At 40.1% G+C, this 26,668-nt stretch overlaps 1 protein-coding gene across 1 annotated transcript; it reads right to left on the bottom strand.

The window, feature by feature from the left end:
- Nucleotides 1-1,120: 1,120 nt before the first annotated feature.
- On the bottom strand, nt 1,121-26,668 carry CDH17 (cadherin 17). Its single transcript, XM_065752829.1, has 18 exons — nt 26,543-26,668; nt 24,109-24,178; nt 20,855-20,953; nt 20,051-20,188; nt 18,377-18,515; nt 17,042-17,200; nt 16,529-16,728; nt 14,544-14,675; nt 13,616-13,766; nt 12,576-12,791; nt 11,347-11,423; nt 9,912-10,103; nt 8,602-8,846; nt 6,668-6,798; nt 5,254-5,490; nt 3,773-3,889; nt 3,552-3,668; nt 1,121-1,662 (listed from the first exon to the last, which is right to left on the bottom strand). The coding sequence occupies exons 2-18, from the start codon at nt 24,151-24,153 to the stop codon at nt 1,556-1,558; spliced, it is 2,502 nt and encodes an 833-aa protein (XP_065608901.1). The 5' UTR covers nt 24,154-24,178; nt 26,543-26,668; the 3' UTR covers nt 1,121-1,555.

Raw genomic sequence — 26,668 nt, 5'->3', positions numbered from 1 at the left:
CTCTTTGTAAAACTAGCAAAGAGAACGGGTTGGGGAGATAAAGGAAAGTTGAACTGCTGCACATTTTCCCCATCTTTAGATAAAGCCATATTGGTATAAACAAGTACAATGACTCCTGAACTTTGGCTCCTTTATTTATAAAATAATATACTAATCCCAGTCCCCGGACACACTGACGTAATTGAATGTCATACTTTCCAAATATAATGGGTTGCATTCCCATCATAAAATAAATACATTCCAGCAGCGAGCCCCACAGCAAATAACAGAGCTCCGGCAGCTTGGGTAGGAGATACAACAATTGGGTTGTGTCGCTGAAGCCCAAAAGCAAAGTTTTTGCTGGCAGCATTCTAGGAAAACCTATTATAATGCAATGCTACCCAAAAAGTGCTCTTTTCTTTCTAGCTCTGTGCTGCATGCAAAAGTTATTAAAAAAAAAAAGCACACATGTAAACAAACGTACCCTTTTCCATATGACCTTTTCTACAGTTTTCAAAAGTATATTGTCTTTTCAGTTAAACAAAATATTTGTCAACTTTTATTTATAGCTTAAAAGAGTCCCTCAAACTGTAACCAGGAATGCCTTCTATAGGCATGCTGTCAGGAGAAAAGCTTTCCTTTTTGAAGAGTCATCCTGCATCCAAGTTCTTACTGAGGCCGATACACAAGTACCTTTGCAGCCGTTCCACCTGGAATCAGACAGCCATCAGACAACCTGTATAATGTGAAAGTAAGGGTTAATTACTATAGATAACCAAGCTGCAATGGTTTGCTCACATGCACTATCACATCTCCCTTATTAAAAATAGACACAGAGAACATTAAAGAACATTTTTTATTCTTATCAGGTGTGTAGGAGGCAAGCAAAATATTTGCAACAGTATGATAAAACAGGACATCACCCAAATTCCACATGACTCAGTGCGTTTTTTAACCTCAAAACTGTAATGAAAGACAATGGCACTTCACAAACTAGATCCCATAAACCAAAGACTGAAATGTCACATTGCTAGTGAATATTGTTAGTACAAATTCACCAGAATAATGTAAGCAGGCAGATGTGACCCAGGACAGGTTTCAGGCTGCAACATTTGGAAGAAACTGCTGAAACTCAGAGGAACTCCTGATGCTTTGTGAAACATCTTCAAATGTAGCATAGGACTTCATTCCCCATTCTGCTGTTCAATTACTTAAGGAGAGGTACAGAGCAGTACATGTGCAGTCAAATAAAATGTTAGTCCTCTGGAAAGCCCATGTTTGCTTTAGCTGCCGAACAAAGACTCGTTCCATACGTTGATCTTTGCAGGAGCTCAGCATTTGGTGGTGTCATGAGCTAACAGTTGCAAAGCTGATCCTTCGACTAATGGCTGCATCTGAAATGTATGTTTGGATTTGGTTTTAGGACTAAATATTACTGCAAAAGTGAGGACAAAACCCCGGGAGCCTGCTTTTCCGTGTTTGTATCCTCAGTTCATGATAATACACTTCTGGGCTTTGGGAGATGGGTCACTTCTCCCCAACCCAAAGGGCATTTCTCTCTTGATGTCATAAACAGTCATATATTCAGTTTATCACATTCAGACTGATCCTTTACATCTTTCTGTTGGCTCTTCTTCTTCTCTTTGTATTTCATATGAAAAAATGCACCTCCTACGATTGCACCTGAAAAACAGAGAGCATTTGTCAGTAAAGAGAAAACATTCTGAAAAGGTATTTCAGCAAAGAATCTGACACTAGCACTCTAATACATGTACTGCTTCGCATCTTGAATGAAGTCAAGTAACTCTGGGGTATGACCATGCAGTGCTGGGGCAACAGTGTGCTCATTCATTGCTCTGAATATCTCCTTCACAGTTGTTCTTATTTTACATTCATATTTGAATAGCTGTCCTGTGCAACTTGCTGTAGGCATCCCTGCTGGAAAAGGGGTTGCACCAGATGGACCCAGAGGTCCCTATCACCTCAGCAACTCTGTGATTCAGTGATTCTCCCACTCTTTTCTCAATGGGAGAAACACTTTCCAAGAGAAAGGAATTTTGCTTCAATTAAAGACTTTGTTCCATCAAATTGTATTGGCTGAAGGTTTGCAGTTCAGTTTGTGCTTTCTTGAATTGTTTTCCAGTGCCTATGTTCTGTTTCTTTTAAATAATATAAGACTATAGAGGATTCTTTATTTGGAACAGAAAGTGCTATGGTCTCCAATAGCCCTTAGCTCATGCAGGAATTCATTCTTGTGTCAGACATGCCTCCAAGAAATGGCTATTTTTGTGATTATACCTTTAGTCAGTTACCAGTAATAATTTGTATCTATATATAGCATCATACTAAGAGAAAGATCAAACTAAGGCACTGTGCAAAAAAGTGATGTGAGAAGCTTGAAGAGAGGATGAAGATGCAGATTAATGTTTTTCTCTTGATCTGAGCATGGCTTCTCCCATTTTAAGTCCTTTGGATCACTTTTTTTTCTCTTTTTACCTTCAAAAAATGAACATGTAGGCATCAAATATGCATTGGCATTTTCTCTAACTTTAGGGGTTTGTGTACAGGATTTTGATTTTGTTTTTTTTTTTTTGTGGTAAATAGTTTTTAGAGACTCACTGCAAATTGGCATAATTATTAGATAATTTCTTAGATTGTTGGTTTTTTTTTTCCCATTTTTATTTTGTAGCTTCACCCTACACTTTTGAATATGAGGTCTGTAAAGCATTTAATTTATTTTCTTTAATTTTCTCCATGGATTTTTCCTCTCTTCTTCATGGCTCATTCAGTCTCCCATTGAGGTGTTTATGACCATCACATTCAAAAATCACATGGTATCATGCACTGAATTCTTTTTGTTCTTTACTTTCTAGGGTACTGGAACCCATCAACAGTCATCCTCACTGATTTTTCACTTGTGTTCATAAAAAGAATACAAAAAAAAGATTATATTTTGTTTTGGAAAAAAGATTTAAGCCATTTGTCAAAGGAGCATCAGCTCATGCTCGTGGTACCACTTAATATAATCTATTTTGTTCGTATAAATGCCAGTTTTCCGCAGCTCAAAACAATTCATTTTCACTCTGAAAAATAGAATCCTCCAAAGCTGAAGCAGGGGGAAAAATCTATAATTATAATCTATGAACAGCACTTGATTGGAAATTTACAGACAGTAAGTAACGTGACATGATTGGACACTTTTTCATTATTTTCACTATAATCTGAAAGCCCAATATAGGGTTCCAGTGCATTCTCTGATGGAGAAAAGGTGGTAGTCAGCAATGAAGTGACAATATGCTGTAAGTGTACCATTTTCTTCTGTCATAACAGCTTTCTATGCCATTATATACGCATGCAGAAGCACGTATAGTACCAGAGGAAAGTGTTTCTATGACCAAGAACCTTCAAGTTTGCAGTGATTGTGCTAGAAGATCATGACCTGAGGTTTGAAATCTCTCTTTTGCTTATTCTGCAACATTTATGACATCTCTTCACAGAAGGAGTGAATCAATATCAGAAATGCAGCAGCATCACCTCAGAGACCTCATGTCAACCAAGAAGAAATCACCTACCGATAATTAGCAGGACGCCAAGAAGAATCCCAATTGCCTGACCAGTACTTGGCTTGGAGTGCTCACGTTCTACTTGTATAAAACACGACTTTTCACTTGAGCATGTGCAGATGTTTACTGCAAAAAGAAGTGCCATGAAGTTAATGAGAGTTACTGAGTGCAGTTTGATTATTCTTACATATTACTGTTGTCTTGAAATAATAGTCCTGTGCATAGCGTACCTTCAAGATTCACTTCTCTCTCCAGCGGTGGCACTCCGTTGTCATTAATTATTATTGGAGCAGTATATACCTTCTCGTCAAAATTAGTATGTCTTGGAGAGAGGTAAGCATGAGTAGCTGTAAGTAAAAAAAAGGGATATTCATGTCAGCATGAGGAAGAAATTTAGCTTAACATTCACTACAGCTGCAAATGAGCTTTCTTAAGGCTGCTTTCCACTTGATGGCACTTCCTGTTTTCCTCCATGTCTTCCTAGATCTCACTTCCTCGCAAACACTAAGTCAGAAGAGACTGTCTGAATATGTAGTCTGACCTTTTGTATCATATGGTTAGAGAGTTTCCTTCTTAATTTCTCTAGCAGTCAAATCTAATATTGGGTTGTACTACAGTGATACCATCACATCTAAACCAAGGGTATCAATCATCATGCATTTTTTTAAACCACAAAAAACTAAAACTGTTCCCAAGAAAATTTAGAGGACAGATCAGCTTTCTAGTGCTCTTTCACTGTCACATCCAAGATACTTAAAAACTGGGAAATGTACAAGTGTAGAATACATTGAGATCAGTTCAAAGGTCCATTGAGGCCTGTATCTTATCTCTATGATAACTGGAGATTACAATAGAAAAGGGAAGCATATGTATTATGTTGCCCTAATACTTTCCTAACCTTCATTTTCACCTCAAGGACTTTCTAGGCAATATATAATTTCTTTATTTGGATTTGCTAATGATTTCTACATCCACAGTATCCTGTGACAAGAAGTTCTACAGTCAACTGGTTTCTACTCAAATAAATTTGTATCTCCAGTGAACTTTGTCTTTCTATTGCATGTCCACGTGCTTTGTAGATATGTAGAACTGCTCAGTTCCTAGCTAAAAAAATATTATAGGAAACCAAATGTGAATTCCCTACTCTGCAAGAGCTGAGCACTTACTCCAATTTCTGATTTATCATTTCAAAACTTGTCCCTCTCATACTGCAGCAATCCAGTCTTATCTAGTGAGACATTTCATCAAAAGACTTTTAGGAATAGACTATATCAACCCAGCACTCTTATTCATGTTCTTACTATCCTTCTTCAAAAAATCCAGTTGGATTGTGAGTCAGGACTTCTCTCTTTGCACACAGATAGCAGTGACTAATAGACAATTTACAAACTGCTCTATATCTTTGTCAGAAATGACTTATGTCCTACTAAGCACATAAGTGTATTTTATTCTTACACGTTTCTTCTCTCCTAAGTACCAGTGAAATTTTAATTTGCAATGTGCAAAATGTTGTCTATTAAAAAAATAAAGACTTCAGTGTTCAAATAAGTGCATGCGAAAATGTATGGAATTTCTCAACAACTTATATTTTTTTGTGCCTGAAATATTTGATATGTGATGGTAGGAAAGGAAAGGAATTAAATATTTTGTTACATTTCTCAGGTTAGTTAAGGAGCCTCATTTCATTATAAGAATAACTTTATTAACTTACCATTGACTTTTGAGATTTCCCAATTATTTATTGTATCAGTATCATCCTTGAGAGAAAAAGTAATTGTTGAGTAAAATTTCTGTTCATCATCATCAGTAGCTCGAATTAGTGCTTTCTCTCCTCCGCTGAGCGGGTAGCAGAAGAAGACAGGATAATCCATATTTAACCGTGGAGGGTTGTCATTCACATCCTTTAAGTTCAATACTAATGGTGTTTTGAATTTCTGAGCAGCATTATCTGTTGAGTTTAACAGAATGCAAAGTTACAAATCACAGCTTGGATATGGAGGCTGGGTTGGTTCTTCAGCAGCTATCTTATAGGTAACCTGGTGCGATAACATGCAGGCAGTGGGAGGTGATATTCTATTTATGGGAAGTGGAGGCAAGGTCTCAGGAGATCCAGATAGTCTGATGGTAGCTTCTAGCAGTTTTTTAAAAAGTATGATTTGTTTGTCCACAATTCTTGCTAACTTAACTTACAGTACACTGGCAAACCAAAGGAGGCAGCTAGACCATTGTATATGGTGGATGGTTGCATCCAAGGTCAGAGCATTCACTCTTTGGAGCACTCTTTGACATGTGGATCTCCAAAAATTTCCCATCTCTTTTCTACACATAGGAAGCACAAGTCAATACACTGCCACAGGGCCAAGATAAGATACTCGGCAAAAGTTCTCAGAATCCTTTCATTTCTTCTGCTCATTCCTATAGGAATGGCTCCACTCTAACCAGCATTTGAGGGAGCACGCCTTCTTCCTGACATACAGTAACTGCATCTGTACAACCCCCAGAACAGTGGCCAGCATTATTTTTTATCTGAGCTTAATAAAGGAAAAACAAGATTTATACCTATTCAGTTAGATATAGTACATAGTTTTTAATTTCTATTTGATGTAAAACACAAGGAAATCTCCCCACGTGAACTACCTTAAAGATGTTAATGGAACTATGAACCTCAATGTATTTCAGACTAACTAATGTATTAGCTTTATTTGAAATAAAATGAAATTCCATATAAGATTAGAAGTTACTCCCCAGATAAGTTTTTTTTTTTTGGAAGCTTAAATATACCTACAAGAAGATCTAAAATCTTTATATTTGTGGAGGAATAAATGGTAAAACTAGTTGATGCTGAAAATGATGAAGAAATTGTGACCTTCACTGTATGCATTGCTGCTCAAGCAAACGTAATGGCACATGATGGCTGATTTCATGAAAGCTGTTTTAATCTTCATGTTCTGCAATTTCAAAATATCCTTATATCCTTCTAAAGATATCACATGTTCCCATACTTTCCATGTGTTCAATTTTGCTGTCTGGTCCTCATGAATTCAAAGGAAATACGATTACTTGCATACCAATAAGGGCAGAGGATTTATGTGTGAATGAGTGTATGTAGTTGTTTCATCACTTACTTATCTCTGAGGCAACAACATCAACCCTGTACACTTGTTCTTGTTCTCGATCCAAAGTGGAAGCAGTGTATATCTGCCCAGTGGTTGAATCAATCCTCAGCCATTTTCTCCAGTCACCTTCCAAGGAATATCTTTAGAAAGAAATAAGAATAAAAGCACATGTACTATTCTAAATCATGAATAAATGTTGACAGAGTAAATACTTCCTCATTATAGACAAGTAGATAAATAAATGTTGCATTTAATGAGAGGAGTTCTCAGAAAGGTCCTAATACTGCAGCTAACCAGAAGGGACACAGAGGAAGGAACACAAAGATAAAACCCATTAATTTCTGGTAGTGATTAAGTTCAGAGGACAAAGTGTGAGAGCAGAACTATGGGAATATCACTATTCCTCCAGCATATGTGCACTGCAATTTCACATCCCTAGTAACTGCAAAACCTGTGGTGTTTCTAGCTTTTGATCTAGAAGTATGCTTTCTCCCAGTGCCACACCTCTCTCCCCCCATCATGTCTACCATGCCTTGGTTTTGATGGGGGCACAGGCCATAGGGGGCAGGGGCATAAAAAGCAGTGGAGCCAGGATAAGCAAGGGGCCAGCACCCTGAGATGGGCTGCCACGATATCCTGTAGGAGCAGCCTTGAAACAGTGAGAGCTTTAAAGATCACTGCTTAATTGCCTGTATGTTATTGTTTAAAACAAGGAAAAAAAAAACAACAAAAAAAGCACAAGGTCTCTGGGTATTTATTTATACAAATTTAACCATGAACACATGACCCAGTTAAAAAACGTTTGTTTTAATATCTTTCATTGTCTATTTTTTCTGTTTCAGTACCCATTACATTAAAAACAGCATGCTGACATGCTTGTCCATTTTTATTCTTTATATTGTACTACTTTTAACCTATTTTTTGACATAAATGTTATTCATGTAAACATGAATTCCTGTCATCTGTCTCTGTCATCATCCCCCAGAGCTTCTGGACTATGTGGCTCACTGTCAAACCAGCTTGACTGAAGGCCAAGCATGTTAAGTTCCCAAAAGTAAGGGGAAAGTAGAAAGCCAGATTATAAACCACTGGGAATAGAAAACCACAGGAGATCTAATAGTTGTATTCTGCAGCTCCATTAACTAGGTGTTTAGTCAAATTTCAAGGATTAGTTGGCTTGGATTGATTTTTCAGCATTCTAGCTAGGAATTGTGCAGCAAGAACCACAAATAGTTTTTCTACCCAACACTGCTGTGAAAGGTACGTTCACACCATGTGGCACAGCTTTGTGCACGGATCTGTGATCTGTCAGAGACTGAAGATGTCTTGACCCTTATGACAAAGCGTTAGGCACCAAATGAGCCAGTCCAAGTTTTTGCAACCCCTCACAAGTATAGGAATTGGCTTGCACAGAGACTTGCATCCAGAGTGGATGTAGACCTTCAGTCTTTGACCATCAGAAAAGAAAATGGATGAATGATCAGTTGTGGACCTGAGCATCACTATTATTTTTGTGTTTTGGGATAAAAAGTGCTGAAGTTTCCTGATAGACATGAAAATCAGCTACTGCCCTAATGGTTCCTGGGAGCATTCAATACATTATTCATTTCTTGAAGACATTTGGTAAGACGCTTTTGGAAACCCTGCTATTTACAAGCCAGACATATATTGTCCTTTTTCACATTTAGTTTTGTTGTTCCAGGGCCCCAGTGGCAGTGTTTGTCACAACACAGATGGATAGATGACTGGAAAAGAGCTGCCCAGAAGTCTGCTGTGAGTGGGTCCCCAGCCACCACTCAACCACACCTCTTCCTTCTACTAGGAAATAAGAACAGGCAAGCTTTTCTAAAGAAGTCTTTTTCTGTATTCCAATCACCTTGTACCTCTATTAGAAAGAAAATTCTAAGTATAATAAATAAACAAGTATTTGTCACTCTTTTTACCGTACAGCATCCCCCTCAGGATCATGGGCCTCCACCGTCATGACCAGAGTATTTACAGGAACATCTTCAGATAATTCTGCAGTGTAAACTTCCTTGTGGAAGACAGGAGGCTCATCCACATTTGTTACAAAGACTTTGAACAGGGCAAGGGAGCTGGAGTTGTACTGCACTCCTGACACCAGAGGTTCAGGGTTTGTGGCATTGATCACCAGGTTGTGCACTTCAGCTGTTTCAAAATCAAGAGCCTGGATAAATCAGAAAAATGTACTTTAAGCAACGATCTCACTGCCCACTTCGGCAATCATCAGACAGATGTGAGAATGTTCTTGTTTTTCATCTGTAACTCCCCTGCCTGGGCCTGACCCATGAGGCATCAGCAACCCACGGGCTGAGATCTTCAGTGCTGCTGCCAGAGGGCTGGGGGAACCTCCCCTGCCTTTCTCACCATAAGAAACAGCAAAATCCTCTTCTTCCCAAAGAAGATACAGAGGAAATAAAGGAGAGCTGTCAAGAGCAAAATGACACTGGGAACAGTCAACTTAAATGAAACCATATGCTCATTTGTAGGCTTCCTCAGCGACCGCATTTCCTAATAATGTTGCCACCTGCCTGACTAAGTTTAATAACTATATCCTGTTTACAGCAATAGTATTTATAGTTCCATACTAGAAGGACTTGGATGACCTCTGGCTTCCAAAAGTCTTGTGAGGGTTGTTACACCATGGAGTTTCTCACAATTGCCTCCTCAGGAAAAAAAATGATGCTGAAGTCAAGCCTGAATAACTGCCCTTGGCCTAGCTAGTGGCAGGTGAACTTGATGCTAACAATGTGTCACTCCTTGGAAAATGAGCAATCTTTTTTCCAGACCCATAGTTCACATCTTTCCAAAAAGGCTAATTTCAAAGGGAGAACCCTTTTGTTATTAAAATGTCTGGATGCAGTGGAAAACCTTCCCTGTGTTTCTGATTCTGACATCCAGCATGTGGGATTTGTCAGCCACCTCAGCACACACTGACCTTGTCTTTGCCACAGTCAGTGTTTGCCTCTGCAGGAATAAATTGTCCTGAAGCTGAGACAAGCCAGTTTCACTTGTGTTTGGTGGCAAAAGCCAGAAAGATTCTAGATCACCAGTAAGGAGGAAGATCTGTTCCACGATAGCCTACTACTGTGACTGTAGCTGGTCACTCCAGTAAGGCCATTTTTCCCCCATGGTACATAAAGATATCCTGCTCTGTTAGAGGAAGGGGCAGCAGCACAGCTGGCAGTAGTATGTAGATATATACAGGAGAAGAATAAATCTATCTATTCACCTTGTTAATCTTAACGTATCCTCGGTTTGTCTCTGGATCTGTCTCTATGACGAATTTGTTGTCTGGATCTCCTTCCTTCACTTGGTAAATGATGTAGGAGCTCCCTGTGTCAGGCTCATCACCATCAGTAGCTTGAATTTCTAATATCACTGTTCCTACTGGGAGACTTTCAGCAACAGTCACGTTGTGATACTGAGAAGAGAGAGATTGTTGAGATGTGACATAGTGAGCACCATTTGCAGATAAAAACCCAAGTGCTGCAACAAACTCAGCAGTAGAGGTGGGATAACTCACTGCCCAAGAGCTGCAAGAAAGCCACTACAGCAAAACTGCTTTATCGTCTTTCTTAGCTGCACATTTAGCAAAGATGAGGGGATATCCATCCGTGGGTGAGCGACCAGTACAGCAGCAGTCCTAGACCCTTTGGGGCAGCTTTTACCTCCTCTGGTGAAATTGTTCCATGTACATACAACAGCAGTAGAGACAGTACAGAGGTCTGCTCTGTTCCCACTGAGCACCCTGATCACAGAGACTGTTAAATATTAAATTGTTCTATGCAACACTGGCCACTGCCATATTAGCAGTCCAACATCACTTACTGTATTTGATTTATGCCATAACCCAGCAATTTTGAGACCAGGTCCTAAACTGAGAACTTATGATGAGAAAGTAAACAGCTTGCTATGTAGACAGAGTCAACAGATAGCTGGGCAATGTGGTCAGCAAAACCCAAAAAACAGTACAATTTCCCCAAGAGGCCATATGCATCTGATGGGTTGGACAGGTTTTCTGAGCCCTGTGCTTCTGTTGCCTGAAGTACAGCAGGAGCTTGTGCACAGCAAGTGTAGGCATGTTGGCCTCTGCAGCACCTGCAGTGAGACTTGGGCCAACTGCCCAAAGTCAGAGAAGGTCTGTAGAACTCTGCCAGGTTCAGCAGCTCCACCAGAGTGAAAGGCAAGAGCCTGACACTTGCTCTGTACCAAGGGCCAGCAGGTCTACGTTTGGATGTAGACTGCTGGACCATTGTTTCTGGTTACATAAAATAGAGAGTTACGTTTTCATTCATCTAAAATAAATGCACATTTCAGCTTTTGAGTTTTCTGGATGCATTAGTGCAATATTTGGAAGTGAACTTGGGAGTTGTTAGCTTTTGTCCATTCAGCCACTGTAATTAATTTTAAAGCCATTTCTTCCCTCTTTCCACCCTAGAACATACATATCTGAAACAACTCTTAATAGAATCTCTGCTATTTATTGCCTGAATAGACCTTGTAAGCAGGCTTTGCAGCAATTCTTTGCCTTTATTTTCACTTTGTTGCTGTTACCTGTTCTGTAAATGGTTAGTTTCCCATTGACTTCTGTAGACATTGAGTCATGCTCAAACATTTGTCAAAAGCTTGTTATGAACATCAAAGATGGTGTTAAAAATACTCACATCTGATTTTTCAAAGATGGGAATCTGGTCGTTGATGTCAATGACATGTATTTGCACATCACAGATTGTCTGGAAAACTGCACGGAAAGAGAAGAAGCAGTGTCACAGCAACCCTTCTGCCAAAAATAACTTTTCTCTGAGAGAGTTCACTGTGTGCAAAAATGAGCACTGTCAAATAGCTCCAACCAAGCAAAGCCCTGCTGTTGTAAGGTCTTGATTTCTAGCATCTAGTAATCAGTGAAAATCTCACTCTTTATCCTACCATTCACTTTTCCAGTTTCCTTGACATTGGCACATCCTGTTTCCTCACCTTTTCTTTTATTGCATCTCAGCTATGAACTGCATTATCTTTCCCAGTATCAGTTTTGAAATTTACCCCCAAGGATGTTATTTTACCTTTTCCTCTTGATGGGACATTGGAGAGTGCCCTGATTTTCACACTTCAGATCCCAATAAACCTGTCTATTTCCTGATCAGGGGAACCATAGCTAGGGGGCTGTGATTTTAGAACTCTGTATGCTATTCCAATATAGCCGAATTTTTGTGTTTTCCATATGTACTCCACAAACTGAAAGTTAAAAATTGCTTGGTTGGAATTCAAGTTAGTGTCCAAAATTATTCACTGGCTTCTCCTCCAGCAAGGTTTTCCTATCATCTCTCTAGGTGATGCTATTTCACTAAGGGATAGATCTCAGTGCTTCATGTACAACCATGTTCCTCCAAGCCCAATTTTTGCTGACTTTGAGGACCTTGGCACAAGGCTTTAAGCTTTATGTTGAATTCAGTGAGCCACAAAGGATTCCTGGGAACTTGCATAATGGACGGGATTGTTTTTTGAGGATGAATTTCGGCTCTTAATCTGCTGAAATATATTATCTGGTCACTCTGCATTTAATGTTTTTTGGGTTTTTTTGAGTCTCTTTGAGAGTTTTTAGGAAGAATATGCAATATGTAAACAATCAAGCATGTATTTTTTTCACTGTGCAAGGAAATCTTTTGTTAACAAAGTGCTTGGTTTAACCATGTGCTGCCTTAGAGCTGGTTTCCTTCCATACTTGCATTATTAATCACATTGGACATGTCTGCACCTCAAGAACAAGGAAGGACAATTTTGGAGCAGGTCAGCTCCCAGTGCTGCTTCCAGTGAGCTCCCTAGGATTCATCTCATTTCTTGGATACTGAGGATGTGAACAAAATTACTTCAACATATAACAGGAAGCATTACATACCTTCATCTGTCACCAGCACCTTTAGGGAATAGTTAGAGGCAATGCGCTTGTTTAATGAATGGCCAAATAACTGCAAAATCCCAGTGTCTTGCTGAATAAAGAACAGATTATTTGTAGGAACAGCAGGATCCTGACTAAGAATTTTGAACTTCAGCCGAGAATTGAGAGTGTCCTTCTGATCCATGTCTGTAGCAGACAGAGTGCCAATGCTGCTTCCTGGGGCAGAGAGGAGAACACTGTCAGTCCGATAGTGCAGTGCTCCTATTTCTGCACAGAGGTAAACACTGACCACAGCAAAATCTATTTTAGGAGAGGCACAATAAATACACAGCTCAGTGGAAAACTCTGCAATGGACACAATCATTTGACTTCTTATAGTTTTTTCCTTTAGCATCCCAACCTGCTGGTCTTGTCCTGGGCAGTCCAGAGAACTGTGCTATTTGTTCTGATCGGAAGAAGGGACTGCAGGAGACACTTTAGACTTGAAACCAAATAACAGATGTGAACACTTAGATAGATTTGGTAGTGGCCCATTAAGGCATTATCACAGAATCACAGAATCATAGGGGTTGGAAGGGACCTCTAGAGATCATCGAATCCAACCCCCCTGCCAAAGCAGGTGCTGGAGGAGCACCAGGATGAGAAGAAATGAGCTCAGGTCACTTACAGAGAACACTATTTCTAGAAATGTTAACACCTGAAATAATAGTATAAGTATTGGTTTGTTGTGGGTTTTTTTTTGTTTCTTTTCTTTTAACATTCTGAGCATTAGCCTAAAACTGTGGTTATGGGAAAATGTAATTTTATGTTTTAAATTGAACACTATTTTTTTAAATACTGCTTTGGAGTTTGACCTCAGACAGGTTAGTGGTCTCCTTTCCACATGAATTACCAACATGGAAACAAGAGGACTGTTAGCACAGAAGAATGTTCCTCCATTTTACTTTTTGGGATCCAAATTTCTAGCTCTATTTGCAGCCAGCCAAAACAACAAAAGGACCAGAATTATATGTAGAAATGAGTAGAAGATGTTTTCTTACCTCCACTTTCATTTTCTTGAACTTCAAGTACAGTAATGGCATTCTGGCACACAGGGGGGTTGTCATTTATGTCTTCCACAACAACATTAATTTTCAGAGGTTTGTCCACCAGTTCTCCTTCTTTGTCTCTTGTGATCACGAAGAATGAGTACTGCAATGAGAGAATTTAGATTAAGTGTGTTGAATGTCCACAATGACATTTGCGTTTAAATAGATAACTATGGGAGTTTTCCATGAAAATAAAATATTCCCTAATTTAACCATTCAGTATTTTCCTTCTGTTTATTTCAGAGCTCTTCCATGATGCTTTTGTACACAAGGTCTCAGTTCCCAAAAGAGCTGCGAAGTCCTGAATATTTAACTGTCCTGTAAACTTACTCTCAAAAATTCAAGAAAAGGAGGAATATCTCATTTTTTGCCTGTTTACAAATGAATCTGTTAGATTCAAAGAAGGGATTCCTCTGGCATAGCTGATCCCTAACCTTTCTGTCCCCAGATTTCCTCCAAGAAAAAATAACAGAGGTTTTTCTGTATAGAAGCCCATCATATAGGAAACTTCAGGGTAACTTTACAGTTACAGCTGCAACTTAAACTTCTCTCCTATGGTCTCTGGGATCCAGACTGGATTTAAAATATCCTCTGTTTATGAACTTACAACTCTCCCATGGTGTGTTCTGCACTGCACATTATACATAATGTTGTGGGTGGTGATTGCTACACCAGACCCATGTAGAAATATTGTAGGGTAGAAAACAGAAGCCTGTTTTATAGTATAGTAGATGAATATGTTTTCACATCTACTAAGAAATTAAAGTTTTATTTCTTTTCCCCCCATGCCCCTCTTAGCTTCCTTGTATTTACTCCCACACCAGTAATCAGAATCCTGCAGTGCTCTCTCACACTATTTAGATCATACATGTTTACTTACAGCATCCTTTTCTTCCCTGTCCAATGGCTTAGTCACATAAATGTACCCATTCTGATCGATGGAAAATGGGAGACCATCCAGACTCTCTTTTTCAAAAACCTCATAAATTACTTCTGGCTCATTCGACTGCACCTAAAACCACAAAAATCAGTCAGGACAGGAAGTCATAAGTGTGGACTGAGATTAAACAGGGATCATTTCTGGGCCACAAACATAAAAGATTGCATTCCTGTTAGCTTCATAAACAAGAAAATTAGCAGTTTGGCAGGCTCTTGGGACAAGGCTCAGAAAAACTGGCTGATAATCCACTCCTGTTCTCTGAATAGTTGTGGTAAAGCAATTTTACCTCTGTTTCTCCAACCATTAAACATGGGCTATCTATTTGTGAAAGGGTTTTGTGAAAGTTAATGGTGATATAGGTGAAGAAACTATTTGATTGTCTTAACACTCATCTATTCCATCTCCTCTCACTGCCTTTTCTTGCTTGTTTTTCTTGGTTTATCTAATTCAGAGAGGGGAAGCATCAAAGCAAATATCCACTACCTTCCCACACGTGTGTGCTCATTAGATGCATCAATGTGTGCGAGAGGAAATCTTTAGTGGGGTACTTCTGATTTAAAATTAAATTAAGTAAGGAGTGCCAAATTAGTGTAGGAGTTGGTGTTACTGTTTATATTTCATACACTGTAACAGCAACTGCATTTCATTTTCCACTAGGCAGAATCAGCACATCAATAGCTGCCACATATGATTTATATACAAGCCACCTAGAATGTGAGCACCAAGCACACCAGTTTTTCTTCCACTTGTTTTCACTCTGGGCTTCCTTGGGCTGTCATGGAGGCCAGAGGGAATAGCACCCAGCCAGTTAGTCCTGCAAATACAGTTGCAGAAATTCCACCCGGCCCAGGAAATTACTGCACTGAGGGTCCCAGTGCCAAGTAGTTTTCAAAGTCAAGCATTTCTGAAAGGCTGTTGGTCTGTACGTTAATATTTACTGGTGCATACGTCACTCTCACTCTGCAGTTATGGGCAAAATATTTAGCTTGCTGGTGAAACATCAGAAGAGAAATACCATGGGAAGGAGAGTATTTAAACCTTTCTTAGGTACTGTTGAGGTAGCATGTGCATTGTGTCACAGAAAACTGGCCACAGAAGATGTCTCTGGGTAAGGGGAATTATTCATGACAGGCTGCAGTGGAGCTGGACCCCTGACAGACTGTTCTGTAGACAGAAGTTAACATCAGAATGACCTTAAGTGGGCCAGCTCTTGATTTGTCCAAAGCCTGAAGGACCTTCTGTGTTACAGAAAGGCTGAAGAAAACACAGCAGGAGAGAAGAGTGGCACCATCATACAAACACAAAATTTCCACACATCAGGAACTACCCTGGGGTATCTTGAGAGCATGAGGACAGACACATGGCTCATCCCCATAGGCACTATACAGGGTTTTCCATCTTCTGGGACACCCATGCAAGGTCATATCTTCAGCAGAGACCACACACCTGCTGCCACTGGAAGCACCTGTTACTGCCCTCCGAGTCTTTTCTCACAGACCACCATATTTCAAAGCCTCTGTTTCAGTCTCTAAAATAATTCACTCTGAGTGCCCACAGTTTATCTTTCATATTATGTCAAATAACTATGTAAAGTACTTTTTCCTTTCAGACATTACCTTGTAAGAAAATCTTCCAAAAGTTTCCCCTGTCCATGGGATGTTCTTGCACAGAGGTGATGCCACCAGCCTCTCCAAACTGAAGGACAAAGTCTAGCTACTCTATCTCCATCACCTTTAGCCTATTAATTTCATACTAACGCTATGCTAATGAGCCCTGGCTTTAAGATCATTTCCAAAGGATATCATATGGAAAATAACTGGGAAGTGCTGAAGTCCTGGAGAATTAATCACTGAACTCAGTGAGCTGGGATAAAACAAACCTGTGGTACTGAGTAGCCTTGCAGAAATCAGAGCCAAGGGCCTTACCTGGCTGATATTGACAGGATGGGGCTGGGTTGAGTTTTCCTTAATTGTGATGGTTGGCGGAGCCTTCCACAGGCTCTCCTTCACAGTGATGATCACGTCAACGCTGTTTGTGAAAGCATTTTCTGTCATCCCTGCCATGTCCTTCACGGAGACGACGAGTGTGAAGGTGTCCTGCTTTTGGGGATCTAAGTAATAAGAACCTAGAGACAGAGCAAAGAGTTGTAAGCAAAATGAAGCAGAGGCTGGGAGATGTTCCACCTGACCATTGCTTCCTATGAGCATCTTGCTTCTGTATCTGCTGGAGGCTCACTCCTCGGATGGGCCTCTAAGCCAAATCTCAGCAAGTTGTTTACTACTGTGTATTTTTCAGGTTACTGCTTTTGGTTTTATAGATTTCAAAGAATAGAAGTAACCCCAGGACTCGGTTTAGTGTAGTCAGAGTAGTTTTGTTTCTATGCATATCCAATCCAGGACTATATACTTGTTTTCTGACAGAAAAATAATTTTACATACCTGTCCTACTTGGTGAGATTTCTCCAGTTATACTATCAATCTGGAAAAGCATTTCTGAATAAGGATTGGGAAAATGGTGGGGAATGCTGTATGTCAGCTGTGCATGGGGAGTTGTAGGATCATCAAGGTCTGTGGCATGGACACGCATGAAGGGCTTGCCTGTTTGGGTTAGAGAGACAGTGATAACAACTTAGTCTTAACACATAGTCCACCTGTGCAGATACAGTGATCTCCCTCTGTTCCATTTCACAGCTCTTGAGTTAAGCTATGTTTGGCATGGAGATTACATTTCTTGTGTTCCACCCCATGGATACATTATCTCTGCTTAGTAGTCTCACAACAGGGGTGAAAAACAGTAGATGTAGAAGTGGTAAGGATAACTCAGAGAGCAATCTACTAGCCAGGATGCCTGTAACTGGATTGTAGCCCACTGGTTTCTTGTACTTTAAAGCCACTTCATAGTCCTTATGCAAATCAGTTCAACTAAAAGCACTCTGAGAAAAATGTCATACAGTTGTGATACACTCCTTGTAAACGAAGGAACAATCATAAAATGAAAAGAATAGAGATGCATGGTAAAATAAATAATTTTTTGCATTTTGAGCACCTACATAACATTCAAAATCTTTTTGCTTTGGACGAGGTTGAAGAATACATCAAAATATTGCAGAATGGTTTTCTAGCTCCTTGTAGCCTAATATGCATTTTATTTATTGAATGTTTCTTCTCAATTCCATGGTCACAGTGATAGAGCTGGCTGAGCTCTTTATTTCCAAATTATGGGTCTCAAACTGCTCTTTGATACTTTCTTATGACTGGAATGGATTTCTTGCAATCCATAATCCAAGCTTCTCTGGCAAATGCTAAAGTTCAGCCTAGGTTCTGAGAAGCATCGATCATAGTAAACATATAATCCCTGTCTACTCTAGCTTTGTATTCCACTGATGTGCAAAGATTTACATATTGTTAACATTCTCTTTCTGTATAAACTTTGGCAACTTTCAACTTTTGAACTTCTACAAGCACAGAGTTGTTTGTTTTTTTCTTTCAGTGCAATGAAGAGCACAGCAATATTTCCCTATTAAGTAATACTTGCAAACCAAGAAGTACAATGAAACATTTCTGGCTCATCCCTTTCCACAATACAGTGGTCACTGCTTTGCATATTCATTTATAGTACACTTGCTTGCATCTTTATTTAGTACAATCTTGTGAGAAGGATAACTGTTTTGGTTTGTTTCAGCTTGTTGAAGCATGGTGCCCTATTTATTTTACCATTATTTTTTTCCACCTACCTTCCTACTAACTGTAATATTGAATTATTATGATGATTACCTGGACGGGAGTTCTGCCTCACTACTCCAGTGTATTGTGTTTGGTCAAATTTTGGTGGGTTGTCATTGATATCCTCAACATATATTGTAACATCGTATGGACCATTCACTACTTCTCCATTTTTATCCAGACTTTCCACCTAGATTTGGATAAAGAACAACAAAGGAAAATTTCAAAGCAGAAAAAATTGGGATTTAAAGACATAAATGAAAATAAGGGTTGTCAAATAGAAGGCCAGGCCACTCTTACTGTGGTGCAAATATGGCAAAAGTCAATATTGGTCAGTTCCAGCAACAGGGACAAATTCAGTACAGTAGCTCACTGACAGTGATTCACCATAGTGTGCAATGTCAGCAAAAGAGAATAACCGAATCCTGCATTTGCTGACATTTTTCAGAGAGCAATTGCTAACTTCCAGCCTCAGCAAACTACTTGTAGTCATGCACAGCTTCGACCTCAAGATTTCCTTTAAATAGAAATAGATGCTTTCTAAAGAACAAGCAGAAAACTCAACATGATATAGTGGACTCAAGCGCACCACTGTTGACATCAACCAAAAAAGTAAGCTGATCTAAAGGTTTGTTAATAAAACTTAATTCTCAGTTCTTATTACATTTTTGTTCCAAACACTTTGATTTCTCATTTTTCAGCCTTGTTTGACTTTAAAGCACCAAGTATATATTATATCTGTCAGACTTTATTTTGTTTGCACATAATAGATCAAATTACAATTATTTATATTTAACCAAGTATCACTATTCAGTTCTATCATTTTTCTTCTTGTCTGTAAAGGATTTGCAAGTTTAGAGTTAATAGCTTCTTGGGCTAGGAAATTGTCTTTTCTAATACTTGTCTTTCAAAGTGTGCTTTAGAGCTGATAACATCAAACCATTAAACCTGAAGATCTAGTCATCTTGTTCTTTAGAAAAACAGCAAAGCCTAGCTAAAGCACCATCACGTTCTGTGTGCTCAGACATTGATCATGTCCAGTGTTAGTACCTCAAAGAAGCAAATGCCATTTTTGTCATAGAATTAGAACACAAGGCTGTACCGAGTCAAAAAGACTGTTTATTTGTTGTCCCACTCCCAGCAACATTCATGATGAGATCCTTATTGAATTAATATAGTAACAGGACAAACATACCATTGTCTTTCCTCTAGTAGCTTCCAATGTCTGCCAAACAGCTTTCTGCTGCTCACACAGGTTACATCTGTGCTTCTGTGTCTAAATATCATCTAGTCACATAATTTGTCACTAAGTAGATTATAACCTTCCTAAATAGATTGTGATAGTTTATTTTCATGTTCTAACCATGGAATTCACCACACCAGTCTTCAGCAGTTACAGGCAAGTCTCATTTGTGGTGTCATGTTTCACTTCCAATTAAGCGTTCTCCTCATGTTAGGACAACTAATGGATTGGTTTTGACATCAGGATAATTTCTGTTCTCAGCGTAACATTCCTGTGCAAAGGAGCATCTGTTTGTACATAATCTGTCAGAAGTGTAAAATCACGTCTTTGAGCAATGTTCAATATCAAAAATGAAAAAGCTGGCTATTCATATAGACAAAAGAAAGAATTTGAAATTCCAGCATAGTTTTCTATTCATTTAATGTTTTCCCAAAACGAATTTGAATATGAATAACTCTTAATTTTTATTTTTCAGTTTTTACCTGCAGCCTGTGCACAGCTTTGGTCTCCCAGTCCAGAGACCCGTTGAGATACAGTATTCCTGTATCCGGCAGAATGTCTATTAGTCCGTCTTTTTCACCAGTTGCTCTGAATATCACATCGGGAGACTCAGTTGTAAACTAGAATGTGGAAAAATCAGAAGGAAATTCAACATTTTTTTCAGAACTTTCACCATAATTTAAATAATCTTAGGCTTTTTTGTCTTTCAAAACCTATTGCCAACAGTGTGCTTGGTTTGAAGAATGATATTGCAAGAGTCTGCTCAAAAAATCTTCTGTTTTCTGATCCCTCTCCAAAACAGAGAGTTTTTACACTATTTCCTGAATGCTGCAGGAAATCCCAACTGTGGTTTCTTTCCAAAGCAAACGTCTGCCTGGGACAGCACTTTGTCTGAGCACAGGAATGGAAAATAATGACAAACATCCTCCATTTGCCTGGAAGCTGGATCTGTCCTTCTGTGGTTGTGGTTTTGGGAAGAAAACCTCAGAGACTAAGGAAAATGATGACACAGTTGCATGGAAAGCCATTCTCGAGGAATGCTAATTTCATTAATCTCTGTCATACAATATGCCCTTAATATTTTTGCTTGAGAGAAGTGGTTGTCTCCTATGATTTTTTTGCATGTAGACTCTAGAATTCTCAGATAAAGGAAGTCAGAATTAATTTCATATTCTCTCAGGGGACTGTTTGTCCCATTAGCACAGACAGTAACATTGTCCATGAGATCAGAGAACATGCAGTCTATGGGTTTTTTTGTCCAGTGGATGTAGAGAGACACTGATTACCTGGTAAATGGGGCGCACTCCCGTTCCTTCTGGAATTGAGAAATTCATTTCTTTAAGAGGTCCGGTTAAATGCAGGCCCCCCAAATTCTGGCATGCAGCCTGTGAAGGAGGAAGAGACAGAGGGGGAAGAGAGCAGCTGAGGAACATCTGCTGTCATCAAACACAAACAGCAACCCTCCACCTTTGAGCCCCTCACAAGTTATTTTGCTGCAGTGTAGTGGAAGAGATACTTGAGCTGAACATCTGTGAGTGTGTATTCATTTTTAAAGAATGCATTAATTTTTAGTTAATCTGAAAACAAATATTTGGATTCTGCCCTTTTCTACCCATTTCATACTTCACTCTATGATTCTATAATTTTTACTAGTAGATAGTGATAGAATAAGGGGGAATAGTTTTAAAATAAAGGAAGGTTTATGTTAGTTGTCAAGGGGATTTTTTTCACTGAGAGAGCAGTGAAGTGCTGGAACAGGTTGCCCAGAGAGGTTATGGATGCCCCATCCCTGGTAGTGTTCAGAGACAGGTTGGATGGGGCCCTGGACAATCTGATCTAGTGCTTGATCTAGCGGTTGGCAACTCTGTCTGTGGCAGGGAGTTGGAACCTGATGATCCTTGAAGTCTCTTCCAACCCAAGCTATTCTATGATTCTATGACTCCGATTCTATATTGAACTGAGATTTGACCTACTTTCAAGAGCAAACAGGCACACTGAAGAGCTGACAGTAGGCTAAGAGCAAGAGAGATAAATGAAAGTGTTTCTAGACCACGCCACTGTCCCAGCAGGTCCAGCCACATCCCGTTCAGGAGCCATGTGACCCTGTGGCCACAAGTGCTTTGTGGACCCCAGCAAACCATTTCGAAAAGGGAAGAAACTTGGGATGTACCCCGTGTGATTTCCTCAGAAAATTCAAATGGAATCTGAAATGTATTATGAGGAAAAGAGCAGGACAACTCCAGGTCCCCAGCTCCACCACTCCCAACATCAGAGCAGGCCACGCAGGTCCTATGCTTTCACACTGGCTGTTTGTAAGTGTAAACTCCTGCTGAAGCAAGCATGTTCTGCCAAAATAGAGTTGGCAATCCCTTTGCAGGCTGTTTTTCTCTCACAGATTTTTCATGACTTTGATAACCAACCCCCATCTGGTGCCCGAAGATCTCCAGACACAATCTTGATCTAACATTTCAGGGCAGTTTTGTTTCCAAATGAAAAAGGCCAGGTCTCTTAGAGCAGCTCTTGCATACACAACAACTCAACCTGCAATTCTGCAAGGGCAAAACCAAAATCCTTTGAACATCTATTCTCCTCTCTGTCTCTGAAGTCATGTCAATGCTGACAAACTACCTGCCATGATTACAGCTCTATTGTTGGGCTGTACTCCCTGCTGAGGGCTTCCCAGAGTTTTCCTCCTTTTGTTCCAGAAGAAAAATGAGTTTATTCTGTTCTATGGATTCAGAGAGCCATTGCCACACTATCCACTCTTTGGAGTCAGGAGCTGTGCTGCATGACTTTTCCCCTGGATTTGGTCCTGTTGCTGCCGGGATAGCTATTTGGCCTCTCACAGAAAAGCACAGCTTACATATCACCAAGGGAAAACTTAATTCCAACTATGACAAGAACATGGCTAAGTTCAGCACAATTTACCCTAAAGCGCTGCTTTGTGTGTGTATATGTCACAAGCTGCGTTTGAATAACGCCAGACAGTGCTTATTAATAGTCAGAGATTTTGCCCTCTTCGCCTGCAAGGGTTTGTAACTTGCGAATGGGAAAACTAGAATATCATGAGAACTGGGGGAAGAGTTGTGAGGTGAGAGGGAAGGATGCTAGTGAATATTAATAACAGTAGAAACATAACCAAAGAAGCCACCATATGCATATCAGGAAAGAGTACTTTATGGCTGCCCTTTGCTTTTTCATTGCATGTTGATAGCTCATCTCAAGACAGTTGTTTAGCAGGACCCTAAATCTGATTTGCACTTGCTCTTCCCACTTGACACTGGTGGGCACAGCCTAACCCCCTAAGGATAAATCCCTGGAAGTCTTCCCAGGGCCATTTTGTGGAGGGGTTTTCTTTGGTCGTGTTTGACAGCAGGAGTTGCCCCACTGTGAGGAACAAAGACTAACACCATAAAACCCAGCAGGTTCAAAGTGCAGGCTGTGAAGCAAGTGAGATATCTCTTCCTGTCAATTAAAATTGCTTTATGTGCACCATAAATGTTTCCAAACGTATGTCTACAGCATGAATCACTCCTCAGGGGCTGAATGGGGAAATAAGGCTTACTCCTTGGTCCATATTTGACTGACAGCTCAGTTTCAGACAGCCACACGGATGTGGTATGGCTTCTTGAGATCAGCACTGTCAGTGCCATGGACTCTGATAAGGGAAGCAGGAGCAAGGTGCTCCCTGCTGCACACCAGTCCTATGCCTGGAGTCTAAACATTTTAATGCATTTTTTCATAGACTTGAATTTGATTCACTCTTATCTTTCCTATTGATTTCAATTCTAAAGAATGAGCAGTCAGTGAACTTTTATGAACATCAGGAAATCTATTGATTATAGAAAATGATGTTATAATTAATACATTTCAGCTCAACAAAATTACCTGAGAAGAAATCAATATACTTGAAATAATGAGGATAAATAATTAATATGCGTGGGTTAAACCATATGCCATTATATGCCATAGAATACACAGAAGCACGGAATTGGAGGGGTTGGAAACGGACCTCCAGAGATCATTAAGTCCAACCCCTCTTGCCAAAGCAGGTACCCTTCAACAGGTCTCACAGGTAGGTGTCCAGACAGGTCTTGAATATCTCCAGTGAAGGAGACTCCATAACCTTTCAGGCAGCCTGTTTCAGTGCTCAGTCACCATACATTTACAATGTATGTATTATAATACAGGACAATGAGCTAGGATGTAACAGATGTCTTCATTGTTCAATGGCTTGTTGCAGTATTTTTAAATCTAAACAAGCAAAAAACCAATCTGTTGAAAAAGGTGGTCTCTAAGGAGGAACTACAAGAGGCAAAATAGATAAACTGGTTTCTTCCAAGTATTTAATATATTTTTTTCCTAACAATTGATATGGCTGCTTAACCTTTGGTCATAGGATCACATACATGGCTGGAGTGTCCTCCAGCACCCAGGTTTACAGCTGCTTAACTGGGCTTTTTTTGATTTAGAGCTCAGAGGCCCCTTAGCAACCTTTGACATTTGTTCCCAGATAAATGAAGGAAAAGCTGCAACTCACCCACTGAACAGCAAGCAGAAATTGAAGTCCACACAGTTTAAACATACTGGAATATGATTTGCTTCAGCTCCTGCAAAGAATAGGTGAGAGTAACTTTAAGCCTATGGGCTGGCCGACTCTATCTGTACATGGAGGTTACAGGTAAACCTTTATAGAGTTATAGAGATGAGCACTGGAGGACCGTTCACCCTTCCCAAGGACAGCACCCTTCCCAGAGGCACAGTGCTGGTGTTCCCAGTGTGCCGGAGGTCCCATGTGCTGTGAGAGCCTCGGATAAGTTAAAATCAGCACAAAATTTCAAGTCATGTGGTCTCACTGCTGGGCTGGTCAGCATTACACGAGCCCTCTTTTCATTTCTGCTTTACTGAATGAAAAAACATGTTCACAGGGAGCAGGTAACCACAGAAAACTGTACATCTTGTAGAAGCATCCCTCAGGGCCCTATCTTCTGGTCACAAAACCACTCCTTGCACCTTGTAGTAGCAGAGGGAGCAAGAGGTCTCTGCACCCCTTAAAACTAGCTAGCTACTGGAAATGAAATTTCCAATCCAATTTTCAAATAAAAGGCAGTGATTGGTGTTACATCCTCCTGCATCCATCCATCAGAAATGACATCTTGTTTTCTCCCTACTTCTAGATTTTAACTAAAAGGATGGGTCTGTTCCTGGAGAGAGATGATGTTGGGGTGCAGTGCTGGTGACTCTGGTCTGGCTCCATGTTCACCTGGCTCACACCTGTAGGTACCATTCAGCCACCACAGCCCTGTCCCATAGAGGCACCCACAGAAATAGAACAGTATGGAAGTACAGCCTCTTCTCCAGGTGCCCTTTTGTTTGGCATTTCCATCAAACCTTTTTTAAACATTTCTGTCCTTAATGTCTGACTAAAAATAGGACCTGCAAGTACAGAAATTATTGTCCACGTTGCTACTCCCTTTAGCAGTTATTTTGATGTGTGATACAGGGCTTTGTCTTGCAAATCCCATTCTGAGCAGGGTTTCATTATGCGTGCAATTGCACCCTTTGAAATTACTGGGCTTTCTCCATGGGCCAGAGCTAGTTGGTTGGACTGGAAGAAAATAAAACAGCACTTATTGGAAACCAGAAGTGATGAGGAAATTCATTAAACCTGTCTGAAAAGTATGGCTGAAGGACAAACCTTCAGTGCCTTGCACTGATGCTGTTGAGCAGGTCCCTCATTGCCCTGCCTGCAGCTAGAAGAGATGGAACTGAGCACAAGCAAGATGGAGGGAAGACATTCTGAACCACCTCTAAAGATACTTCCTGCTCCCAGTATTGCAATTACACAGTCTATGAAGATTTGTGCCATTCCACTTTCTGACAAACCCTCTGCTCTTTCAAGCATCTTGTGAATACATTGGCCAGTTTAACCTGCTTTTGGTAGCAGACAGGAGCCTCAAGTAATGAATTCCTTACGGTGGCAGTTGGGAGAGAAGATCTGGGGATAGCATGGTTTGGGTTTAGGGAAAAGAGAAGGAGCAAGAGAGAAGAAAGTTTTTGGATGGCACATGTTCATTCTTCATGTAAGGAACAGAAAATGCTGGAAAATATGCTCCTTTGTGTCCATCTGTGCCATGTCTTGGTCAGGTGTCTCTGTCCAGAACTGACTGCAAAGCGCAGGAGTGGAAATACAGCTATTTCTTGGATTGAACACAAAGTGTCCTTACTGTTCCCTCCTCTTCAGAAATAATACCATGCACTGCTGTTGTACCCTAGGCAGGGTCTGTTATAAGGCAGTAGTGAGTGGCTTGAATCTCCATTCTGTGCATTTTCAGTGGCAACTGCTGCATGGCTGAAAGCTGCTGCTAAGTTACAGGACTATCAAAGACCAGAGCACCAAAATGCATACTCCTCTGTCACTTAGAATAGAGTTTGAGTGTATATAGACTCACACATAACTTATCACTATTAGACAGTTTCAGGATTGGAATAGGATCAGCTTAAACAAAAGCAGCCTGCGATCTGGCTGAGGACCAGACCAGTATTTCCCCCTTCATTTCTCTGTTTCATTCCACTCTGTATCTCTAATACTCCTTTCAGTTCCCCTACCTGAACAGAAATCTCTAAGATAGCCAGCATGTATATATCTCAGCAACTTTCAAAATTAAGCATTCAGAAAAGAAAGGGTATCCCGGAGGCTAAAGAGCAGGAACAATCAGAAATATTCGGTTCCATGGGAAAAAAAAAAAAAAAGTGGATTTTCTTTAAATGATTGATTTCAGATGTTAAAATTCAGAGAAGAGAAAACAGGGGAAATAGATCCAAATCAAATACAAACCAGACAGCCTCAGCATAGCAGACAGCCATTTTACAAGGACAACTGAGTTCCTAACACAGCCAGCAAAGCCTTCAGCAAACCCCTTGCTTCAGCTTTTAAAATCTCTCAGTGGAACGACAACTAGCTCACCCCTTACCTGTAACACAAAAGGCTTATTTGGATCTAAAAAATGCTTCTTCCTTCCAGCCGCGGTCCTTGCCTTTGCACAGGTTGGCTGTGTCCGTCTTTGTGGCTCTGCACGGTGTAGTTTCTGAGACTCGCC

The sequence above is a fragment of the Cyrtonyx montezumae genome, unplaced genomic scaffold (genome assembly GCF_038088225.1).
Source record: "Cyrtonyx montezumae isolate F1298 unplaced genomic scaffold, pur_monq_1.0 scaffold_8, whole genome shotgun sequence".
In the NCBI taxonomy this organism is placed as follows: Eukaryota; Metazoa; Chordata; class Aves; order Galliformes; family Odontophoridae; genus Cyrtonyx; species Cyrtonyx montezumae.
Note: the sequence above shows the minus strand (reverse complement) of the source record. Positions and strands in the feature narration are given on the sequence as shown.

Coding starts and splice junctions, on each gene's coding strand:
- CDH17 (XM_065752829.1), bottom strand. CDS start 24,153: ATGTTTAAACTGTGTGGACTTCAATTTCTGCTTGCTGTTCAGTGG. Junction 18,516..20,050: donor AAGCTGTGCACAGGCTGCAG/GTAAAAACTGAA, acceptor ATCCAAATCTAG/GTGGAAAGTCTGGATAAAAA. Junction 12,792..13,615: donor TCAAGAAAATGAAAGTGGAG/GTAAGAAAACAT, acceptor TCTCTGCCCCAG/GAAGCAGCATTGGCACTCTG.